Source organism: Phascolarctos cinereus, unplaced genomic scaffold (assembly GCF_003287225.1).
Source record: "Phascolarctos cinereus isolate Bilbo 61053 unplaced genomic scaffold, phaCin_HiC Scaffold_4;HRSCAF=312, whole genome shotgun sequence".
Taxonomy (NCBI): Eukaryota; Metazoa; Chordata; class Mammalia; order Diprotodontia; family Phascolarctidae; genus Phascolarctos; species Phascolarctos cinereus.
This window is the reverse complement of record NW_027555847.1, coordinates 555,081,463-555,102,477: the sequence shown is the minus strand read 5'-3', so window position 1 is coordinate 555,102,477 and position 21,015 is coordinate 555,081,463. Positions and strand designations below refer to the sequence as shown.

Below are 21,015 nucleotides of genomic sequence, written 5' to 3'. Positions count from 1 at the left end.
ACCTTTAGTCATTAAGGCAAGCTGAGAAAGTATGTGCGTGGCTGTGCTTATGACAGAACTCCAGTAGATTAATTAAATTTAATTGGATTAAATTTAATAAATCGCTGACACTTATATAGCACTTTAAGGTTTTCAAAACACTTTAAAAATATCTTCTTTTATCTTCACAACAACCCTCAGAGGTAGGTCCTATTATTGTCCCTATTTTACAATTGAGGAAACTGAGGTAGATAGAATTTAAGTGACTTACCTAAGGTCACACTGCTAGCAAGTGTCTGAAGCTGGATTTGAACTTGAGTCTTCTTGATGCCAGGCCTGACACTCTTACCCACTGTGCCACATAGTTGTGCATTGCTGCTGTATCACATCTCTAGGCCAGGCTTGGGGTGTGTTTCTACAATTCCTCATCCACTTTCTTTTTCCAGGCATTCAACAACAATGTCCCTTTTGATTTTGGCCCTGCTGACTTTTCCCTAAATGTTGACCACTATGATTCCCGTTTGGATATAATTTTTCTCATTTGAGTACATCTTAATATCTATTGCTTTTCTTCCCACATAACACATGCTGAGTGAGTAAAACTAATATTAAATTTAATTTTTTGATAACTTATTTTTAGTTTTCAGCATTCACTTCCATAACATTTTGAATTTGAAGTTTTCTCCTCCCACTTCTCCTCCCCATTCTCCTCCCCCTGCTAGACAGTGTGCAATCTGATATAGACTCTACTTATACATTCATATTAGGCATATTTTCCCGTTAGTCATGATGTAAAGAACCATGAGAATGAAGCAGTATTAAATTTATTCATAAATTTTCTTTTCTCTACAATGATACAACATCCACAGTTTCATGGTACACATGATGAAACAGGACACACTGTTGAGAACCATTGCTTTGAGGATTTCCTTTCTTTCACAAGAAATCATAAACTTTAGCAGTGCTCCCTCTCGATTACTTCTGGCAGGATTGTTTTTGCCCACACGAATTACCAGAAGTTAGGAAATAGTATTTTGGTTTGAAAACCGCTTTTTCTTATGTCCTGGGCTCCGTGGGCTAGGAGGACGGCAGACCTCTTTGTTTTCAGGTCAACCTGAAGCTATCGCGGCATCTTTTATCTGGGACTGAACCTCAGGACATGTTTCTTCTTCATTGGATCCTTGTTGGATATTCTCTTAACCTCATAGCATCTATGGCTCCATATTATAATTCCTTGGAGGACAAACAGCTGCTGCTTCTCCAAGGACTCTAGCTTCCTTCTCTTTATCTGTCACTTGGCTTCAGGTGTTCTGTCGTCTTTGTTTGCATCATGTTCTATGCTCCAGCCTTCTTACAGGCTCAGAATTCCTTTTCAGATGCTACTTAGTTACTGTTTTTACACTGAAGTTTTCTCATTTAAGAAAAAATACTTTTCTCCTCAGTAATCTGAAAAGAGAAGAGGGATTCCTTGAGCTGCTTACCCTTCCTTTTGACGAAACAGACCAGCCTGCCCTTTGAATAGTGATAGCCATCATTTAGCTGTGGTAGAAGTAAAAATGCTATGTTATATGCTACATGGCAGGGAAATGAGATTCTCTCTCCTTTGTTGTTCTTCCTAGTAACTCTCTTTGAGAATTACTGTTTGAAATGAGGTCAGTTCAGTGGCGCAGTGGATCAGTTGCTGGGCCTAGAGTTAGGAAAACTCATCTTCCTGAATTCAAATCCGGCCTCAGACGTTTTCTAGCCATGTGACCCTGGGCATTCACTTAACCCTATTTGCCTCAGTTTCCTCATCTGTAAAATGAGCTGGAGAAGGGAATGGCAAACCACGCCAATACCTTCACCAAGAAAACCCCAAATAGGGTCACAAAGAGTTGGACATGACTGAAAAATGACTGAACAACAACATAAGTCTGGAATGTTTAGTCCTAAAATGTATGAACTATTACAAGATTGCTCAAGTATTTAATCTGAGTTAACTAGAAAATTTAGTTAAGGAGAAATACCCTGTTCTCTATACATTCTGGCTAATTGAGGTACTTGCTGTAAATGGATATTTTCAGTTAGTTTTTCTGATATTTGATTTATTTACTACCTCAATTCTCATTTTGAAAGGTATTTAAACCTGTTTATTAATTATTAGACTCCCTTGTACAGAAACATAAACCCTGTCATGGACCTGGTAGGGTTGGGATGATAAGACCCAAAGTCGAAGAGAGTGGAATAATCTTTTTGTCCTTTTGGCTCTTAGTAAATTATGTGCTACCATGAAATTCCCATATTTGTAGTACAACCCCACCCCCCCCACCCCACCCCCCGGCGCCCGGGTTAATTGCCTTGACAGTAAATTTATGGCAGTATGGTATGGACTTTAGCACTGAGATTTCTAGTGGTTAAGTTCAGATTGTGTAATTGAGAATCATTGATTTCGAATGGAAAGGATCCTTGGAGATAATCTAATCTAATTCCCTCATTTTGCAGATGAAGTAACTGAGGCCTACAGGGTAACAGGATTTGCCCAGGGTCACATAAGTGGTACAGCTGGGATCTAAACCCAGGTGTTCAAGTTGAGTGCTCTGCCTGCTGGGCCGTGTTACTTCCCTAAAGGAGGGGCATAGCCTGAGGGGCATAGCCTCAGGAGCTACACCGAGCAAAGCCACCTATCTGGCTTTCATGGTAAAGCAATTTTGTTTTTGAGGGACCTAATATAAGCCACAGTTTATAGGATAAAGCCTTTCCCATTGTCAATCCAGGAAAATAATTTCAGGCAAATAATTTTCAGCTCATATTTTATGTACCAAAGTCAAATCTTCAGCCGGTAGTTATATTTGTGCTTGTTGCTTCTTCTGCGACCTAGCCTCATGTATGTGTATTTGTCATTTGCCCTCTTTGCCTTTTGCTGTCAAGAAAATATGACCAGAATCAAGCTATTAGGCTTTTAGCACTTTCCCTACCACTTTTCCATCCTAGATGGGGTAGTTTGTACTTTTCCCTCCTTTGGTTTTAAAAGTATTGGATTTGATTTTTATTTTGGAAGTATCTGAGTTTTAAGTATTTTTTAGATTTTCAAATACATACTTGAGACATTAGTAGAGTCTGTGTAACTATTAGTGCTGTACTCATTTCTAGGAGTAACTTTTTCACACGCTTCAGAGTATTCTCCAATGTATACTCTCTATTTCTGTCAAAACTGTTCCTGAGACTTGCCAGTCTCAGAGATTTTTTTTTATGATGTTCTGCTGCCTGGAATACTCTTTGCTATGGGCCTATCTGTCTAAAGACTGTCTGTCCTTAAGGGTCCAACTCAAACCCTACTCATTCCGCAAAGCCTGCTGTAGATGCTCCAACTCACATTTTGATACTCTTCAGATTTGATTTTCCTTCTCAGAATTCTTATTTTACATAACCATTATCCCCCAGTTTAGTATTTCTTCATTCTTCAGTTATGTCTTGTATTAATAATTGTAAGCTCTTGGAGGGCAGGGAATACCACTAATTTTTTTTTGTATCCCTCACATTGTCTGGATAATAGTAAAAATTCAGTAAATATTGCATTGGTCTGAATATAGACCACCTCAGAGATTTCTGAAATGTAAATACATATACACACACTCACTCTGAAGAACAATAACAGTTTTAAATTATAGTCAAGTTTTATAGGAGTCAGATTTGGATGGGGGAGAATATGGCTTATATTTCAATCAGTTCACAATATTTGTTTTTATTTAATCATAGATTTCAGTGGAAGGGATAGTGCGCTAATGTATTAAGGAGGCTCTACCCTTATGCTATGCATGAGCTTTTTTATTTTCCCTCTTCTGATTCTGAAATCATAAAAGTGTTATAAATCTGGTTACAAACTTCTTAGATCATTTGTGTTATTCATCTGGCATATGTGTATTCATTGGCTTTTTTCATTAAAATTTTTTTCAATAAACAAAAATCAATTTTCCCTCCCACTCACTCAACTCTTCACTACTGGGAGAGAAAAAAGGCCCAGAAAAACAAAACCTTTTTAATAAATATGTATAGACAAGCAAGACATATTACCACATTGTTCATGTCCAAATGAATGTGTGTATGTCTATATGTATGTGTATGTGTACACACACACACACACACACACACACACACACACACACATACACACATATGTCTTATTCTGTATTCTGAGTCTGTCTGTGTGAAGAGGTAGGTAGTGTGGAGGGATCCCTGAACTTGTTTTCTTGACTTGCTGCTAAAAATGAAGACCCTTTAAATTAGCATACCAGTGATCTTTTGTAACTGAACTTTATTAAGCTTTCAGTGCCCTTGAATCCAAGTCCCCTACAAGCCTGGCTCCAGCCAGTCTACCCAAACTAATAAACTGTGCAGCTGGGACACTTTCAGATAGGCAGAAAATCATCCCTCCATGGTCTGACATTCCCAAGCCCTCCTGCTCCCTCTCACTCTCTCTCCCCTACTGTTCCCTTTCTTCTCCCGTGTCATGCCCATGTGGGAGGGGACTGCCTTCATTCCTCTCAAGAGAACCCTTTTTGCCACTCCATAAATATCCAAGGCTGGGTCTATATCATGGGCACCTTGGTATAAGGAGTTCCCACGTGCATGTGCCTTTCTCTGGTAGTAAATCAAGTTGCTACCCATGTCTTATGGAGTTGTGACTTGTGTAACAGTAGCATATTTCATTACAAGTCCTTTAGAATCATAGATGATCATTTTGTTGATCAGAGTTCTTAAGGTTTTCAAAGTTGTTTTTATAGTGTTGTTATATAAATTTTTCTCCTGTTTCTGCTCACTTTACTCTGCATCAGTTCATCTAAACCTTCCCAGGTTCTTCTGAAACCATCCCCTTCATCATTTCTCATGGCACAGTATTATTTTATTCCATTCATATACCATAATTTGTGTAGTCATTCCTCAATTGATGGGTACTTCCATAGTTCCCAGTTCTTTGCTACTACAAAAAAGAGGTTCCCTAAATATATTTGTACATATAGGTTCTTTGATCTCTTTGGAGTATAGAAGTGGTACTGATAGATCAATAGTTATGCAGAGTTTAGCAACTTGGGTTTCAGATTGCTCTGCAAAGTGCCATAATACATCAATATGCTTGTTTCCTTGCAGTCTCTCTAACATTTATTATATTATTTTTTGTCATAATTGCTAATATAATTGAATGTGAGGTAACAGAATGGCATAATTTACATTTCTCTAGTTAGTAATGATTCAGAACATTTTTTCTTATGGCTATTAATAGCTTGAATTTCTTTCTTAGCAAATTGCCTGTTCATATCCTTTGGCCATTTATGTGCTCATTGTTTTGTTTTCCACAGGTCTTAGTCACTGTACCCTTGTCCTTGCTCCAGAAAGGTGCTATTCAGTTTAATCCACCATTGCCAGAGAGGAAAACAAAAGCCATCAACAGCTTAGGTGCAGGAATCATAGAAAAGGTAATTTAGATGACTTTGGTCAGCCTTTAGAACTAAAGGGTCAATAGCAGTTGTTTTGTGACATGTTCCATTGTATTCTAAATCGTGCTGGTCCTCATTTTTCTTCCTGGATGCATTCCTGGAGGGTAGGGGGCTTGGAATTCACTATGAATTATAGACTAGTTAATATTTGGGCATAAGGTTCTTACTGGAGTGGTTCTCCAAAGACAGCCATTGGATATTGGACCGGTATGAACACAGATTCAGAGTGCAAGGTGTTGTTGGCACCTGTTGAGGTCAGGTCTCTGGGGAAGCTCACTTTGTGTCATGAGCAAAACAAGATTTTCCTCGATGGAACTACATGATGAAAACAGGACCTAGTATCTTGTATGTAGGCATTTAGTAAATCTTCATAGAATTGCATATGTTAATGTGGCAGTACTAGTGAAAAAGACAAGGTATATACTCTCTTAAAAGTTTTAAAATTTAGAAGGGGCATTAGTTTAAAAGAGCCCTTTATTTGCTTCTTTGCAATAATCACTGCAAGTTAAAATTGGAAGGAGACAGATAGATAGTCGATGAGTTTATATCAAACTGCAGAATAAACTTTGCCAAATGATTATAATGATTGAACATCATAAGATAATTAATCTAAAGTTCAGAGGCCATCTAGTAATATAGTTGCCTCATTTTATAGGTGAGGAAGCTGAAGCCCAGGGAGGTTAATCAGTCAGTCATTAAACACTTGTTAAGAACCTACTATCTTCCAGGCACTGTGTTAAATGCTAGGGTTACAAAAAGAGGCAAAAGATGGTCCTTGCCCTCAAGGAGTTTCCCTTACACTCCTTAAGGAGTCTAATGGGGGAAACAGCATGCAAACAATTATATACAAAGCAAGCTATATATAGGATAAATAGGAAATAACAGAGGGGAGGCACTAGAATTAAGAGGGGTTGGAAAAGGCTTCCAGAAAAAGATAGGATTTTGGTTGGGACTTGAAAGCTAGAGAATCCAGGTGTAGTCGAAGGAGGAATGGGGGACTGCCAGAGAAAATGCCCAGAGCCAAGAGATGGAGTGTCTTGTTTGTGGAATAGCCAGGAGGCTATGGATTGAAGAGTATGTGGTGGAGAGTAGGGTATAAGATCGGAAAGGGGTAGGATAGTATACGAAGGGCTTTGAATGCCAAACAGAGGATTCTGATTTGACACTGTTGGTCATTTGATCCTGGAGGCAATAGGGAGCCACTGGTCTTTATTGAGTAGGAGAGTGACATGGTCAGAATTGTGCTTTAGGAAAATCACTTTGGTGGCTGAATGGAGAATGGATTGCAGTGGGGAGAGACTGAGGCAGGCAAACCCACCAGCAGGCTTTTGCAGTAGTTCAGGCATGAGGTGATAAGGGCCTGCACCAAAGAAGTGGGCAGTGTCAGAGAAGTTTCAGAGGAGGTGCCCACTTGCATTGATAGAGGGAGTTTTCTCACCTTAGGCTTCCTTCTACTAATGAGATCATAGGTCTAGTTCCTACCACTAATAATAGTTGACTCATATTACATATTACTTTAAGGTTTATAAAACTATTACAGTGCTGTGAGGTTGATAGAAAAAGAATTATCTCTGTTTTTACAGATGAGGAAACTGAGGGCCAGGGATTAAGTGGCTCTTTATGCTCATATAGCTAATATATCAAATCTGTGACTCAGGACCATTTTTTACCATTGTACTTCTCTTGGTATAGATTGGCCTCATTTCTTTCAGCCTTTAATTTTACCACTTAAGTTGGTCAATGCTAACTAGTATAGACCTATATTTGACTTTGAGGCTTCTTTGATGACTTCCACAAATGTCCAAATAGACGAAGGCTATGTACGTGACCATATACAGCTTGTAGTGTATATTTTAAAGATTTCAATTTATAGAAACCTTTAAAATGAGGTTGGCAGGAATGCTTCGCTGTTTCAAAGGATTTATGATCTCATTGATGTCAGTATTACTTCCATCGATGCAGACCATAACTCTTCTAAGCCTGTGTATCCTCTGTGACTCATTTATGTCTTCTCATAAGCTATCCCCAAGGATAGCATATCCTACCCAACATACTGGGGAATTTCCTCAGTTTCTTTTGGCACCAGGGAGATATCTGTTGAGTTTCTGACATAATAAACTCATCTTCCTTTTTGGTCATTTTTTTTTCTGATGACATATCTTAAAATGGGGTCCACTCATACTTAAGACTAAGGGACACCTTGTTTTAGCATCACCTCCCTTTTCCAAACCTTGATACTGAAGACTATCCCACTAGGAGACTGTCAGTCAAAAGGGAAGATGCTTATATATGGGGAATTAGCATTGGAATACCTTAACAGTTAAATTAAGACAGACTTCTCTTTCTCCCGTTCTGCAGATTGCCTTGGAATTTCCTTATAGATTTTGGGACAATAAGATTCAAGGAGCTGATTTTTTTGGCCATGTTCCTCCTTGTTCCAGCAAGCGTGGACTCTTTGGTGTCTTTTATGATATGGATCCTCAGGTATGAGATCCATGCAATGTGGTTTGAATCCTCTCATTCCAGCCAAGAATTTGGTTTGATTAATGCCAGCTTGTCAAGACTAAACACTGTTTATGTAAAGAATATAAAAATTACTTAGGGATTTGCATCCTAAGGGGAAACCTATGTCTTTATGGGAAAGGAGCTCTAACATTTACCCTGGTTTACCTAGAGTGTAAGATTCTTAGACTGAAAGTATGTGGAAGCAGCATGTATTTATTTCAGGTCAATTAGGAATTACTTTTCAAAATACTGCCTTGGTGCTCAAATCATGGAACTTTACATATCCACAAGGGTACTTGCTGAGCTGGTCCAAAATACAAGAAATAATCTTGTGTCCAAGTGATATTTTGACTGACAGGGGAAAAAGGAACCCTGGAATTAGGAAGGGTAGATGGGAGAACATAGTGACTTTACTGCTGCAACCATAATTGAAGCTTGAATACAGTTTACAGTGTGTTCTGCTATTGCTGCTGTTTTATGAACTACTTTTGGAGCCCTTGTCTTTCAGGCTTATTCTTAAGTCTGATCAATTTTCATATGGAAATAAGTGGTAGGTTTTATATTCCATGCAGGAAAGGGCCTTCTGTAGTTAAATCTCAGCCTGCCCTAAACCTTTGCATTTTTTTCTTTCCATCTTCCACCATACTTTATTATTTTGAAAGTCTATAGAAAAGCCTAACATGATTAGATGATTGGTTTTGGAGTGGCTTTGTGGGGGGAGAAGAATACCTGTGTTAAAGGCTTGCATATCTCTGCAGATGCCTAAATAGGAGTGAAACTGGGTAAAAGAATGGATTGGTGAATGGAAAAAGCAGGAATAGTCATTTTGAGGGAAGGAAAAACCCTTATATAGGGGAAAAAAAACCTTTCGTCAGCTTGGAATAGCAAGTTGGAAAGATGTTTAGGTTTTGAAAAATGAAGGAAGCAATTTTTTTCTGGTATTTTTCAGGGTAAATACAGTGTTTTGATGTCAGTCATCACTGGAGAGGCTGTAGCATCCATTAAGAACCTGGATGACAAACAAGTCCTACAACAGTGCATGGCCACGCTCCGGGAACTATTCAAAGAGCAGGTAAGACTCTTTAAAATGAGAAAGACATGTCATCTACTAATTTAATTTGTTATTCCTTGTTAGACTAAAACTGGTCAGCAAGGATGAGAATGAAGAGAATCAATGCATGTATTCTTCAATGTTTTCCTAAATTTTACTTTTCTTTTCACTACGTGATGTTGGCTAGAAATGGGTGATTGAACCCAGTTGTGTCCCTCCTTTTCTGTGGTTATGTTGGGGCTTTCTTCTCAGTTTAAAATTTGAAGGCTCCAACGTTTCATTTTGTATTGAGGACTGTGCACAGTTCTTCAAACTTTAGCAAACTTACAGCTGTGGTTTCCTTTAAAAGGATGTAGTCTGTGGTATTCTATTCCTTTTTTTAGTTTGTTTTTTGTTTTTGTTAGGCAGTGGGGTTAAGTGACTTGCCCAGGGTCCCACAGCTAGTAAGTGTCATGTGTCTGAGGCCAGATTTGAACTCGGGTCCTCTTGACCCCAGGGCCGGAACTCTATCCCCTGCATCACCCAGCTGCCCCAGTCTATGGTATTCTAGTAATCCCAGGTTAATCTTCAGATTTGAAAGGGACCTTGGCTAATGTCTTGGCCACCTGTCTCATTCTGCCCCTCAACAGAACTGAGACACACAGAGGTGAAATGACTTGCCTCAGTTGCACAGGTAGCAAGTAGCAAAACCAAGATTTGAACCCAAGGCTTTTGATGGCAGTTTTAGTGCTTTCTGCTTTGTGATGTGCACCAATACCAGATATACCATTTTCCCCCTAAAAAGAAGGCAATTTTTTCCCCCAAGAAATTTTAAGGCGATTTATATATTTCAACTGAATAATGCTCACAGGAGTCTCAGGAGATGCATAGATGTCAGAGTTAATATTGATCTAACATATGAGGCAGCCATGAAAATGAAAAGTGATTTATCGGAGGTCACGAGTTACAGACAGAATCCAGTTCTCAGTGATGCCTTTTGTAGATGTTGCTTATTAAAACTTCTTGCCAGTTACGAAGTCTTGAACTTTCTGCATCCGTGGCATCTCTTACGTCCATCACCTTCTCTTCAGTCACGTGGCCACAGGCCTAGTTCAAACCTTTATCAGCTTGTCATTGGACTGGAGCAAGAGCCTCTTAATTTGGACCCCTGACTCCCTTCTCTTCCTTCTCCAAATCATCCTTCATGCAGCAATGCCATATTTAATATTCTTAAAGCACATGTCCATTTTATTTCTTTGCTAAAATAGTTCCTGTGGTTCTGCATTTTCTCTAAGCTAAAATAAAGACTTTTGGCATTTTAAGCCCTTCCACAGGTTTGGTTCCAGTAAGTCTGGTTCCAGCTTACCTTTCAAGACTTATCCCGCCGTCATTCCTCTTCACATATTTTGCATTATAGCTCTTTGTTGCTCTGTTACTCCATCTTCTGCCTTTGTGCCATTTTTTAGGTTTTCTTCCATGCCTAGAATGTGCATACCTTCTTCACCACCATTTGTTGGAATCCCTATATCCTTGAAGGTTCACCTCAGCTGTCTCCTCTTACAGGAGGCCTTTATTGACACCCCTCCCCCTTGTTAGTGTACTCCTCCAGATATTTTGTATTAACTTTTCTAGGTACATATCATACTTCTCCACTCCCCCACCTCCTGCCAATAGAGCATAAGCTTTTTTTTATTAATTTATTTTGATTTATCAACAATCAGTTCCACATGCTTTTGAGTTTAAAATTTTTCTCCCCCTTCCTCCCCACCACCCTCCCCAAGACGCTGCACAGTCTGATATAGGCTATACATATACATTCCTACTAAATATATTTTCACATTAGTGATGTTGTAAGAATTAGAACCAATAGGAGGAACCACCAGAAAGAGAAAACAAAACTCAACAGAAGAGAAAAAAAAATAGCTAATAGTATGCTTTGATCTGCATTTAAATTCCATATTTCTTTCTTTGGATGTGGATAGCATCACGAAGCATTTGGAGATGTCTTAGATCCTTGTATGACTGGGAAGGGTTAAGTTTTTCAATATTAGTCATCACACAACGTGGCTGTTACTGTGTACAACTTTCTCCTGGCTCTGCTCACTTCACTCAGCATCACACCATACAAGTCTTTCCAGTTTGTTTTTCAATATTAGTCATCACACAACGTGGCTGTTACTGTGTACAACTTTCTCCTGGCTCTGCTCACTTCACTCAGCATCATACCATACAAGTCTTTCCAGTTTTTTCTGAAGTCCTCCTGTTCATCATTTCTTATAGCTCAATAGTATTCCATTACATTCATATACCACAACTTGCTCAGCCATTCCCCAACTGATGGGCATCCTCTCAATTTCCAGTTCTTTGCCATCACAAAAAGAACTGCTAGAGCATCAGCTTCTTGAGGACAGGTCTGAATCCTTCTCCTTTATATCTCTAGCACCTAGCAAAGTGCCTTAATAAAGGCTTATTAAACTGAATTTTTACATTTGGATCCAACAGCATTTTTCTCCAAGTGGTCCCTAACATACATATGGATTTTATTTCAAAAGTTTGTAAGTTGTTTAGAATTTGAAAATTTTTCCCATGGGAAACAATGTTACAAAGCATGGTTAGGTTTGTACGCTAACCCACAAAGATCTTTTCAACCCATCATGTACATAAAGTATTGTACTAGTCACAAAATTTAAAGCTAGAAGGGACAGTGGAGGTCATCTAGTCCAACTCTTAAAAGCCCAGGAGAATGAATGATTTGCCCAGAATCATATAATAGCAGAGTTAAGATTAGACTGTTGGCCACTAAACTTCCCATTCCAGTAGCTTTTCTAATAGTATCATCTCAGTATCATTTATAAAGTTTTTATAGGGAAAATGTATTCAGAATTCTAATTTAGAATGCCTGGAAGCCTGTCCCTTCAGCCCCTCTGCCCTCTTTCCCCTTACAAGCTTGTAGAAGCTGAAACTGCCCCATTTCCAAGTGGTGTCTCATTGGGCGTGAGACAGAGGTTCATGGGACATAGGGTTGGACTTAGAAGGAATGGGGATTTGTTTACTGTCTTCAGGTGTGTTTACTTATACATATGCGAACATGTACACACATAAGTCTTCAACTTTTCCCTAGCACTTTCTTCACTGTCCTTTGGTAGTGAGTTAAAAATATAGTATAACGGGAAAGGGGAGAAAAGAATAAGCATTAGCACCTACTATGTGCTAGGTACTATGCTTAGAGGAAAGAAGGAAAGGAAGGAAGGAGATAAAGGAAGGAAAGACAGACTTAATAAGTGTGCCAGGCACTGGGTTAAGCACTTTGCAAATATTTCCTCATTTGATCCTCACAGCAACCTTGAGAGGTAGGAGCTGTTGTTATCCCCATTTTATAGTTGAGAAAACAGGCAAACAAAGGTTAAGTGACTTTCCCAAGGCACAGAGCTAGTAAGTACCTGAAGTTGGAGTTGAACTCAGCTCTTCCTGATGCACCACCACCTAGCTGCCTCTGTAGTGGAAAACATTGGACCCAAGCTTGAGCCCCTGCCAGGGTCTAATACTAGCTGTAGGATTTTAGGCAAGTCCCTTAAATTTTTTCCCTCAGTTTATTTAAGAATGAGATGATAATAGTTGCACTTCTTACATCATAGTATTATCATAAGGAAACTAAACAACTATGAAGATTTTACACATCCTAATTTTCCTATTTTGGGGTGCCCATAAGATAAGGCTTAGGGACTGAGCTTGTGATTTCACTGACATATAGGGTACTGCCAGATGAGGAAACTCTCATATCGACCTCTGCAAGTTAGTCTTTTCTCAGAAACTTCTAGTCAAGAGACAGTTGCCCGGAGCACCCAGAAGTTCAATGATTTGCTCAGGGTCACACAGCGATTATGTGTCAGAGGTGAGACTGGAACCCATATCTTCCCAACTTTGAGATTAACTCACTTTCCTATTGGATATTTGCTAGTGGGCCTGTAGACTATTGTTTAATCAAAGACAATTATTTACAAGTCCATCTTTGTTCATAATTGATTGCAAAGAACTATATGAAATATTTTCAATCTAATTTGACTGTTTTTCCCCACCCAATATCTGTTTTCTTCTCCCCCCGCCTCCCACTACCCTCTGGTTTCCAAACAACATTTTTTTGCAACCGAAGTCCCTGAGTCAAGACATAAGACTCTTAGCTTCAGGAGGGCATGTTAAGGCTTAACTGTAAGGAAATGAATGTCTCTACCTCCAAGCCCCCAATAGTTCATTTCAACTCAGTTATATAGTGTGATTTCTTTTTTATTTAAATTTCTGGTCAACACAGGAAATACCAGACCCAGTAAACTTCTTTGTTACTCGGTGGAACACAGAGCCATGGATCCAGATGGCATATAGTTTTGTAAAGACAGGTGGAAGTGGTGAAGCTTATGACATCCTAGCAGAAGACATACAAGGAACTATTTTTTTTGCTGGTGAGGTATGTGACTTGATTCCCCAACCTCCAACCACATTTGGTTAATTTTATTGCTAATGAAATGTCCTGTGGGCCTACCTAGAACCAGGGAACAATTGAGGGATACGTACCAGGTACATTTGTGATAACATCTAGAAAAATTATCTCTTTAACTATGAGTTAAACTATGAGTATTCTATGTGTGTGCCTACTTGTTAGCTGTTTGAATGTTCATGTTCACACTGTAACCTATCCCATCTAATATAGCTAATTGGTTCAACAAAAATACTGTACAAAGGGAAATTACTTTGCAAAGGGCTTGCTGGTACCATGTTGGTAAATGGACAGTGGTCAGCTTACTGTATTGTTGATTGTATAATGGGGTTTGGCTATAGTCTTATCAAAACATTATTGTAAAATGTTGTTGGTTGGGGATGACCTTATGTGGTATATTGTCTATAGGGTAAAACTCAGTTTTTCATTTAAATTCTGCCAAACTGTCCTTGATCTTTTTCCTTGCTTTGTGAGAGCATGTTTAATTGTTATTTTGGAGCATGTTTTACTTTATTACCTTGGGTTTTTTTATATCTGACTTCATTCATTCTCTTTGTTACAGGCAACAAATAGGCACTTTCCACAAACAGTCACAGGGGCATATTTGAGTGGTGTGCGAGAAGCAAGCAAGATAGCAGCATTTTAATTCTAATTTTCTCTGGACCCAGCTCTTTCTCCTACGGGAAAAACATTGCAAACAAAGATGGACACTGTTCCAACTGATTTTTCTCACTTAAACTTTTTGGATACCAGAAATTGAAATATTTCTATTGTGATATATTGATGTATATTGTTTAGCACTAAATATGGAAGCACTAGCCACAGAAAATGATTGTTAGCACTTATATTTGACTTTATTTTCCTCTTAACTAGCTCACATTATGCCTATAGCTCTTTGTGTTTCAGACAGTAAGGCTATGGACATTTAATGACCTTGTGTCTTAAAGTAAGGTTCATGGTTGGAGACTTACTTCAAATTTGTATATCATCCAGCTTGTCACCTTCAAAAGGTGAAAAGTTAAGGAAATCACTGAACAACCTAGATGTAGCCATGAATCTAAATCATGAAAATTCATCCTCTTTACCACATGAGCCTTAAGACTTTTGTATCTCCCTAAAACTAAGTTTATTTTCGGCTTGGATTACAAAGACTAGCATTATGCAGATCTTTGCTTTAATCAAAGATAAGCTGAAACTCTGAGACTATTTTTTGTACTGTACATATTTCATCCTGTTGGCTACTTGGAGGGTATTTAAATTTTAGAAATCTTTTATGAGAAAACATTTTCTATTTGTTCAGTCACATTTGCAAGAGAGCCAAAAGTAATCTCTTCTTAAAAGCAAATTTCACAAACCATTGAATGCTTAGGAAATTAGCCTGAATAACTGAGAATCAGAAATAAACAAACTTTATTTAGTTTTTGTATTAAAGTGGCATTAAAAAAGCTTTTTTTGAAGCTAAACTTCATGGTTAATATACTTGAAATATCCTTAAGTATGGCAATCACTATTAAAGATTTGAGTAAATAATTTTATAAAGCTTAGAAAAGACTTTTGCTAGAAATAAGACAAATAACTGGAATATATCTTCTAATAGATCTCTGCTCAGAATATTCCATAGGCAGGTCCAGTGGAAAATTACAGAAAAATGTCAGATTTTCCTAATCATTCCCCCCCATTTTAGATTAACCCCATTCTACACACTCACTCTCTCTCTCTCTCTCTCTCTCTCTCTCTCTCTCTCACACACAGACACACACACACACTCACTCTCTCACACACTCTTGTCTAGAAACACAACGAATACTTATTTTGATTATAAGGTGCTTAGTGTAATGCTACTTAAAACATTTTCAGGAAGTTTACCTTGTAAAGAGATTCAATGAAGGAAAGCTATTTTGTGTTATTGGTCCCTGTGTGAATACAATTTCATCACAATCTCCAATGTAAATGTCTGGGAATACAGATAACTAGATTTTTTTTTTTTTTGCTAATCCAAACATGGCAATTTAACCTGCTTTTCAGTGATTTAAAAATTGAATCTTAAGGATCTAATCTAAACATTTCTGTTTAATATTCAGATCTAAATCAACCAAAATTACTTCCACCATTAGTTATAATGTTTATCTGTAAGAGAACAGTGGTACTAGTTGGAATATTACACTTTAAACTACTGAGCATATTAAAAGTATGGCAAGAGTTAAGCAATCAGTACAGAGCATAAAGTTTGAAACAGTACACACAACTAAATTATTGAGTCAGTATATATGAGGACGTTTAAAAACTGTACTTGTAAGTTGTAGGGACAAACATGCCTAAAGGGAAAATTCTAATAAATGTTTATATTTTAAAACATTTAATGTTTCAGAAACTAGTAGGCTGTGGTTTGAGGCTTTGTTATTTAACAGGCCACAATATTCTTTTTCTCAGTCTTGGGAGTTAATGTGCATGTTTTTCCATTTTGTCTACAAAGACTTGTAAATATGCAATGAATGTTTTTTTTTTTAAAAGTATATTGTTTGAATGCAGAGCATGATCTCTTGTGTGACTATGTTAAAGATGCCTAATAAAACTGGAAATGTCTTTTTTTTTTTCAAAATGTCTCTGTATTTCTAATCAGTGTTCAAACTATTACGGTTAGATCTAAATAGTCATACCAGCCTTCCATGAGTTTAAACAGTTTAACCCAGCTTAACCACTCCTACCAATATAGTAGTCTATCCTTTTTACTATTCCTCATATCACTAAGCTGATAATCTTTATAGCCAAAGTGCATTTACAAAAACATTTTCATGAAAACCCCATATAAAAGATCTGTGATTTTAGTACTGTGAGTGCTGGACTTATATAATTTTTCAGGAGTTGATATGTTCACAAAAATCTATAGCTCCACTTATAAGCCTTTTAAGAACTTAGGCTGGTACTCGGGCAACAATCTATCACTGCATCGCTGAACCCCTTCCAGCTGAGTGATGGCATAACCTTCAAGATCCCAGGGTTAAGATCCTGTGCCACATTAAGGTACCAGATTAGCATTTCACTGGAGAAAATTTAGAGTGACCAAGTTGACCTAAAGAAATTAAGAGTAAGCTTTGATTTAAAATATAAACTATAATAGTATGATCCTGTAAAAATGTCAGGAGTGTAATAGCTTAGAATGAACTGAGCCCGGTGAGGAAAGGTAAGGATAGCAAATAGCTATGCTTGGGAAAAAAGGATCCAAGAAGGGACAAGATGGACTGAAATTTAGGATAGCTCACAGCAAAGAAAAGCCAAGAGATGTTCAACTTAGTATTTTTTTCTACCAAGGAAAAGGTTTTTTGGATTGGAAGAGACAGAACAAAAATGTCTAACAGAGGATTTTTGATAACCAAGAGTGAGCTAGCTGCACTTAAAGTGGTCAAATCACTAATCCCAAGTGGACAGTATTCTCAGGTGCTAACAGGAGATTATTAATTAAAAGTTATTTTTAGTTAAAATTAGTTGCCAAACTAGCCTACTGTTGGTGATTTTTGAAAGACTGGTGAATGATAAATGTAGGGCTGAATCAGAAAAGGACATGTCCCGATTAAAAAAAAAAACCAAAATAAAAATTGAATCTGTAAAGCATCAAGTCTAAGAACTTGTCTTCAATTTCTGGTAAAATCTTATAACATTTTGAAAGAATAAAGGGTTATACAGGGCTATTATTAAGGCTTGCAAAGAGCTTTTCAAATATCTCGTTTTGTGTCTTCACAACTCTGGGAAGTAGTTAACAATTATCACCATTTAACTGATGAGGAAACTGAGATTAAGTGACTTGTCCAGGGTCACACAGATGAGTACCTGAGGCAGGATCTGAACTCAGGTCTTTCAGACACAGGAATTTTTCCGCTGTATCACCTAGCTGCCTAGTATAATTCCATCATGACCAAGTTATGCAGACTAACCTCATGTCCTCTTTAGACAGTTATTAGACTGATAGTTCAGAGGAATGCATTTTCTTCCCACGCATGTGCACGTATACAGACTGCTTATATTTTTAGTAAAGCATTCAACAAAATCATGTGGTGGACAAGATGTAAAGATGAAGGCTAGAAAATTGTCTCCAAAGTGGGCAATTATGGAATGACCCCAAGCGGCGTGTGCCCAGCCATTCACAGGATGGGAAAGTGGGTTGCGTCTCACCTTAATGGTCTGGAAAAGTAGGTTGCATCCTTAATAAACAGGAGTAGGACTTCTCCAACACAGTTTCATACCCATCCCATGACTGCTCAACACTTCCCACTACACCTCCTCCTGTCACTGTGTAAGTTCCCAACTGAAGACAGGGCACCCTCAGCAACCTGCAAAGGTCCACTGGGGAACATACCACCTGGGTCCCAGATCCCCCTCCTAAACATCCCGATTTCGACTGAGTGTGCCATAAATCTTCCAGTCACCTAGGTTCCCAATGTTATACTCACCTCCTCTAGCTCACTCTGATCCCAACTAGGTACTAGACAACTGGAGTGCCACAAGGTGCCATCCCTCAACCTTACTACCAATGGCCCTTTTTCCTCCGTGCCCTAAACCTAAAATCTCTACTTCCCCCTTCTTCAAAGTGGTGGGTCAGCTCCCTTCTGGCCCTCTTCACCCCTTGGATGAGTAAGGAATCAACTATAAACCTTCCAGTAAGTGGAGGACCACCAGTCTTTCCCATTTGTCTTACTACTATGCCCTCCAGAATGCTTGGCACTTTGCTACATAACACCTATCTGTACCTCCATGGAGCCCTTAGAACTACTTATCTATCCTTCAGCTGAATCCTCCTATGTGTGTTTTCTCCCTCAATTAGAATGTGAACACCCTTCTGTTTGTATCCTCAGCTCCAAGTACAGTGCTGGTACATAATGCTTAACAAATGCTTTTTTATTCATCCATTCAGCCTCAGCACTTCACATTTTACTCATCCCACATTGGCAATGGCCAAATCAAGTCCTTTCTATCTCCACATCTCAAATATGGCCCCTTCTCCCTGCTCACATAGTTAATACCCTAATTTAAGCCCTCATCACCTCTCATCTAGTCTACTGCCTCTTCCTGGTCTTTCTCCACACAGATGCCAAAGTGATTTTCCTAAAGCACAGGTATGTCACACCTCTACTCAAACTCAAATTACTCTGTATTGACTCTAGGATTAAATACAAACTCCTGCCGGGCATTTACAATGCTTCACAACCCGACCCCAACCTACTTTTCTAGTCTTATTATATATCACCTACCCAAAGTTACTAAATTGGTATTAAAACCCAAAGATTCAAACTTTTAAGTTGAATTTTAATGCTTTTTCTTGGTACTTCTGGAGCTACCATCTCCAGAAGAGTGGTTAAAATGCACGAAGATTCACTAGCTCCTTCAAATGTTCCTCATCATTTCTAGAAAGCTTTTGGAAACATCTTTTTTAAGTTTTAGTCACTTTCATATAAGATGTATCTTCAATGCATGTCTTAAGAGACATCATCAAAAAGTTTTTTATAGTCCATCCTTCACCCCTTCCCAAATGCTACTGCCCAGCTGAAAAAGCCTTCTAGCTGTTCTTCAAACTCACACAAAAAAGTAACTAAAACACTCAAAAACACAAAGAGGCAATTAAGGTATGATACCATGCTTTAAATAGAATGAGAGGAAATGATTTATACTGAAAACTTACTGCTGAGTTAAAACAATTCAAATTTTCATGTTTTATTTGGTGTATATAACTGCACACTGAAAAACATGACTCCTGATGAACAGCTGTTATGTTCACTGTTATTATCGATGTGTTTGTTGTATTGTATATCATCTTTCAATTGAAAAGTACCTTAAAAATATTCACCTACTTGGCTAACTACATTGATCAAATTAACTGAATAATTACTGTTATTTATAAGTTTGCTCCATCCCCCAAAACATCTACAGCAATTTTTAAAAATAATGAAGCACATTCTGGGGTACAGTTATCTTCAAGTATCTGAAAAACTGTCCTTTTTCTGCTTGGCCCTAGAAGAATTAAAACAAAGGGGAAGAATTACAGAAGCAAAGCTAGGGTGCACATACTAGTCCCACATACACCCACCAGTCCTCATGCCTATTTTATACTACAGCACTCTATTTAACAACAACAAAAGCCCCAAATATTTTAAAGAATATTCCATTGGGGCCCAATTATTTCTGGTAACTATGCAGAAGAACCTAAAACTTTAGTATAAAGAACAGTCACAGTACCAAATCTGACATCTCTAAACCACTGAGGTAGGAGAGACCAGTGAAATCTACCAGTAAGCAGATCATTATTGGAAATTTTTTGTCCTATGTTGGAGTGACCTTTATCGAGAAAGATCAGAAACACAAGTGTATATCCACCTTTTGAAAATTGTAGAGTAGATACTACGGGTTATCCTGTTCATTCCAATTTCAAGTTAACAGGCACAGTCCACATTTAAGTATATCTATGACATTCTCACTATTTATCTTTACTTCACCATTAAATGAATGCTTCATCATGGTGTAGAGGTGCTTCTTGGTTCTTGAACACAATGCCAGCAGGATCTAAATTCTGGCAGGTCCTACCAATCAATGATCATTCATACATTTACTAAGCAACTGCTATGTGCTAAGTGATGGGGAAACAAAAATCAAAGTAAAGTCCTTCCCCTCAAGGAATATACATTCTAACAAAGGAGACAACACATAAATACGTAACTATAGATACGACATATACAAATGAATATGAGGTAGGTGGACAGCACACTACCAGCTTAAGGGAATCAGAAAGGTTTCAGTTAAAAGATGGCACTTGAAGGAAACCAGAAATTAATTCTAAGAGGCATAGATAAGGAGGAAGTACATTCCAGACACAGTGCAAGAGCCAGTGCCATGGCATGAAACATGAGAATTTTTTGTACAAGGAATAACAAGTAGGCTGGACTGTAAAACGCACAGACAGGAGTAATGTGTCAGAAGACTGGAAAGGTTGAAAGGGTCCAGATTGTGAAAAGATTTAATGCCAAACAGAGGAGTTTATATTTAATCCTAAAGATAATAGGGAGCCATTGGAGTCTTATGAATGGGGATGTTACATGATCAAATTCAGACTTTAGGAACATCACTTTGGCAATTGTGTGGTAGACTGGAATGGAGAGAAACAAGGCAATTAGAAGTGAGGTTGGAAGCCAGATTGCAAAGGTTAAGAAAAGAGGAAAAGTAGAGGCACCAAATGTAGATGCTCTTTCATGAAGATGGCTGAGTAGACATAGGGCTGAGGAGGGATGTAGCGAAGGTTTTTTTTTTCCCTTCCCAAAGAATGGAGACGTGGGTGTTGTTGTAAGCAAGTATCAGAAAATAAGAATATGTAATGGTGTGGCCAGTCTACTGGAGGTAGGATATGGAACCAAGAATATATGTAGAGAAGTTGGCTTTGGCAAAAAAAGGGCCATCTCTTCATCAAACTGGAGTAATGCTAAAAATGGTTGGAGATGATGCCAATGACATAAGGAGAAGATAGCTCTCAGCAAATGGTTTTGGGTTTTTTTTGGTAAAAT

At 38.1% G+C, this 21,015-nt stretch overlaps 1 protein-coding gene across 5 annotated transcripts in view; it reads left to right on the top strand.

Annotated features, from left to right (window-relative positions):
- The window catches only part of KDM1B (lysine demethylase 1B), a 53,505-nt gene extending 37,448 nt beyond the window's left edge, over positions 1–16,057 (top strand). For all 5 annotated transcript variants that reach the window (XM_020986818.2, XM_020986815.2, XM_020986820.2 and 2 more), the window contains 5 exons: positions 5,313–5,429; positions 7,809–7,934; positions 8,905–9,027; positions 13,292–13,444; positions 14,037–16,057. In XM_020986818.2, the coding sequence (XP_020842477.1) occupies positions 5,313–5,429; positions 7,809–7,934; positions 8,905–9,027; positions 13,292–13,444; positions 14,037–14,120 (603 nt within the window). In that variant the 3' untranslated portion in view covers positions 14,121–16,057. The remainder of the gene's footprint in view (positions 1–5,312; positions 5,430–7,808; positions 7,935–8,904; positions 9,028–13,291; positions 13,445–14,036) is intronic.
- Positions 16,058–21,015: the final 4,958 nt, after the last annotated feature.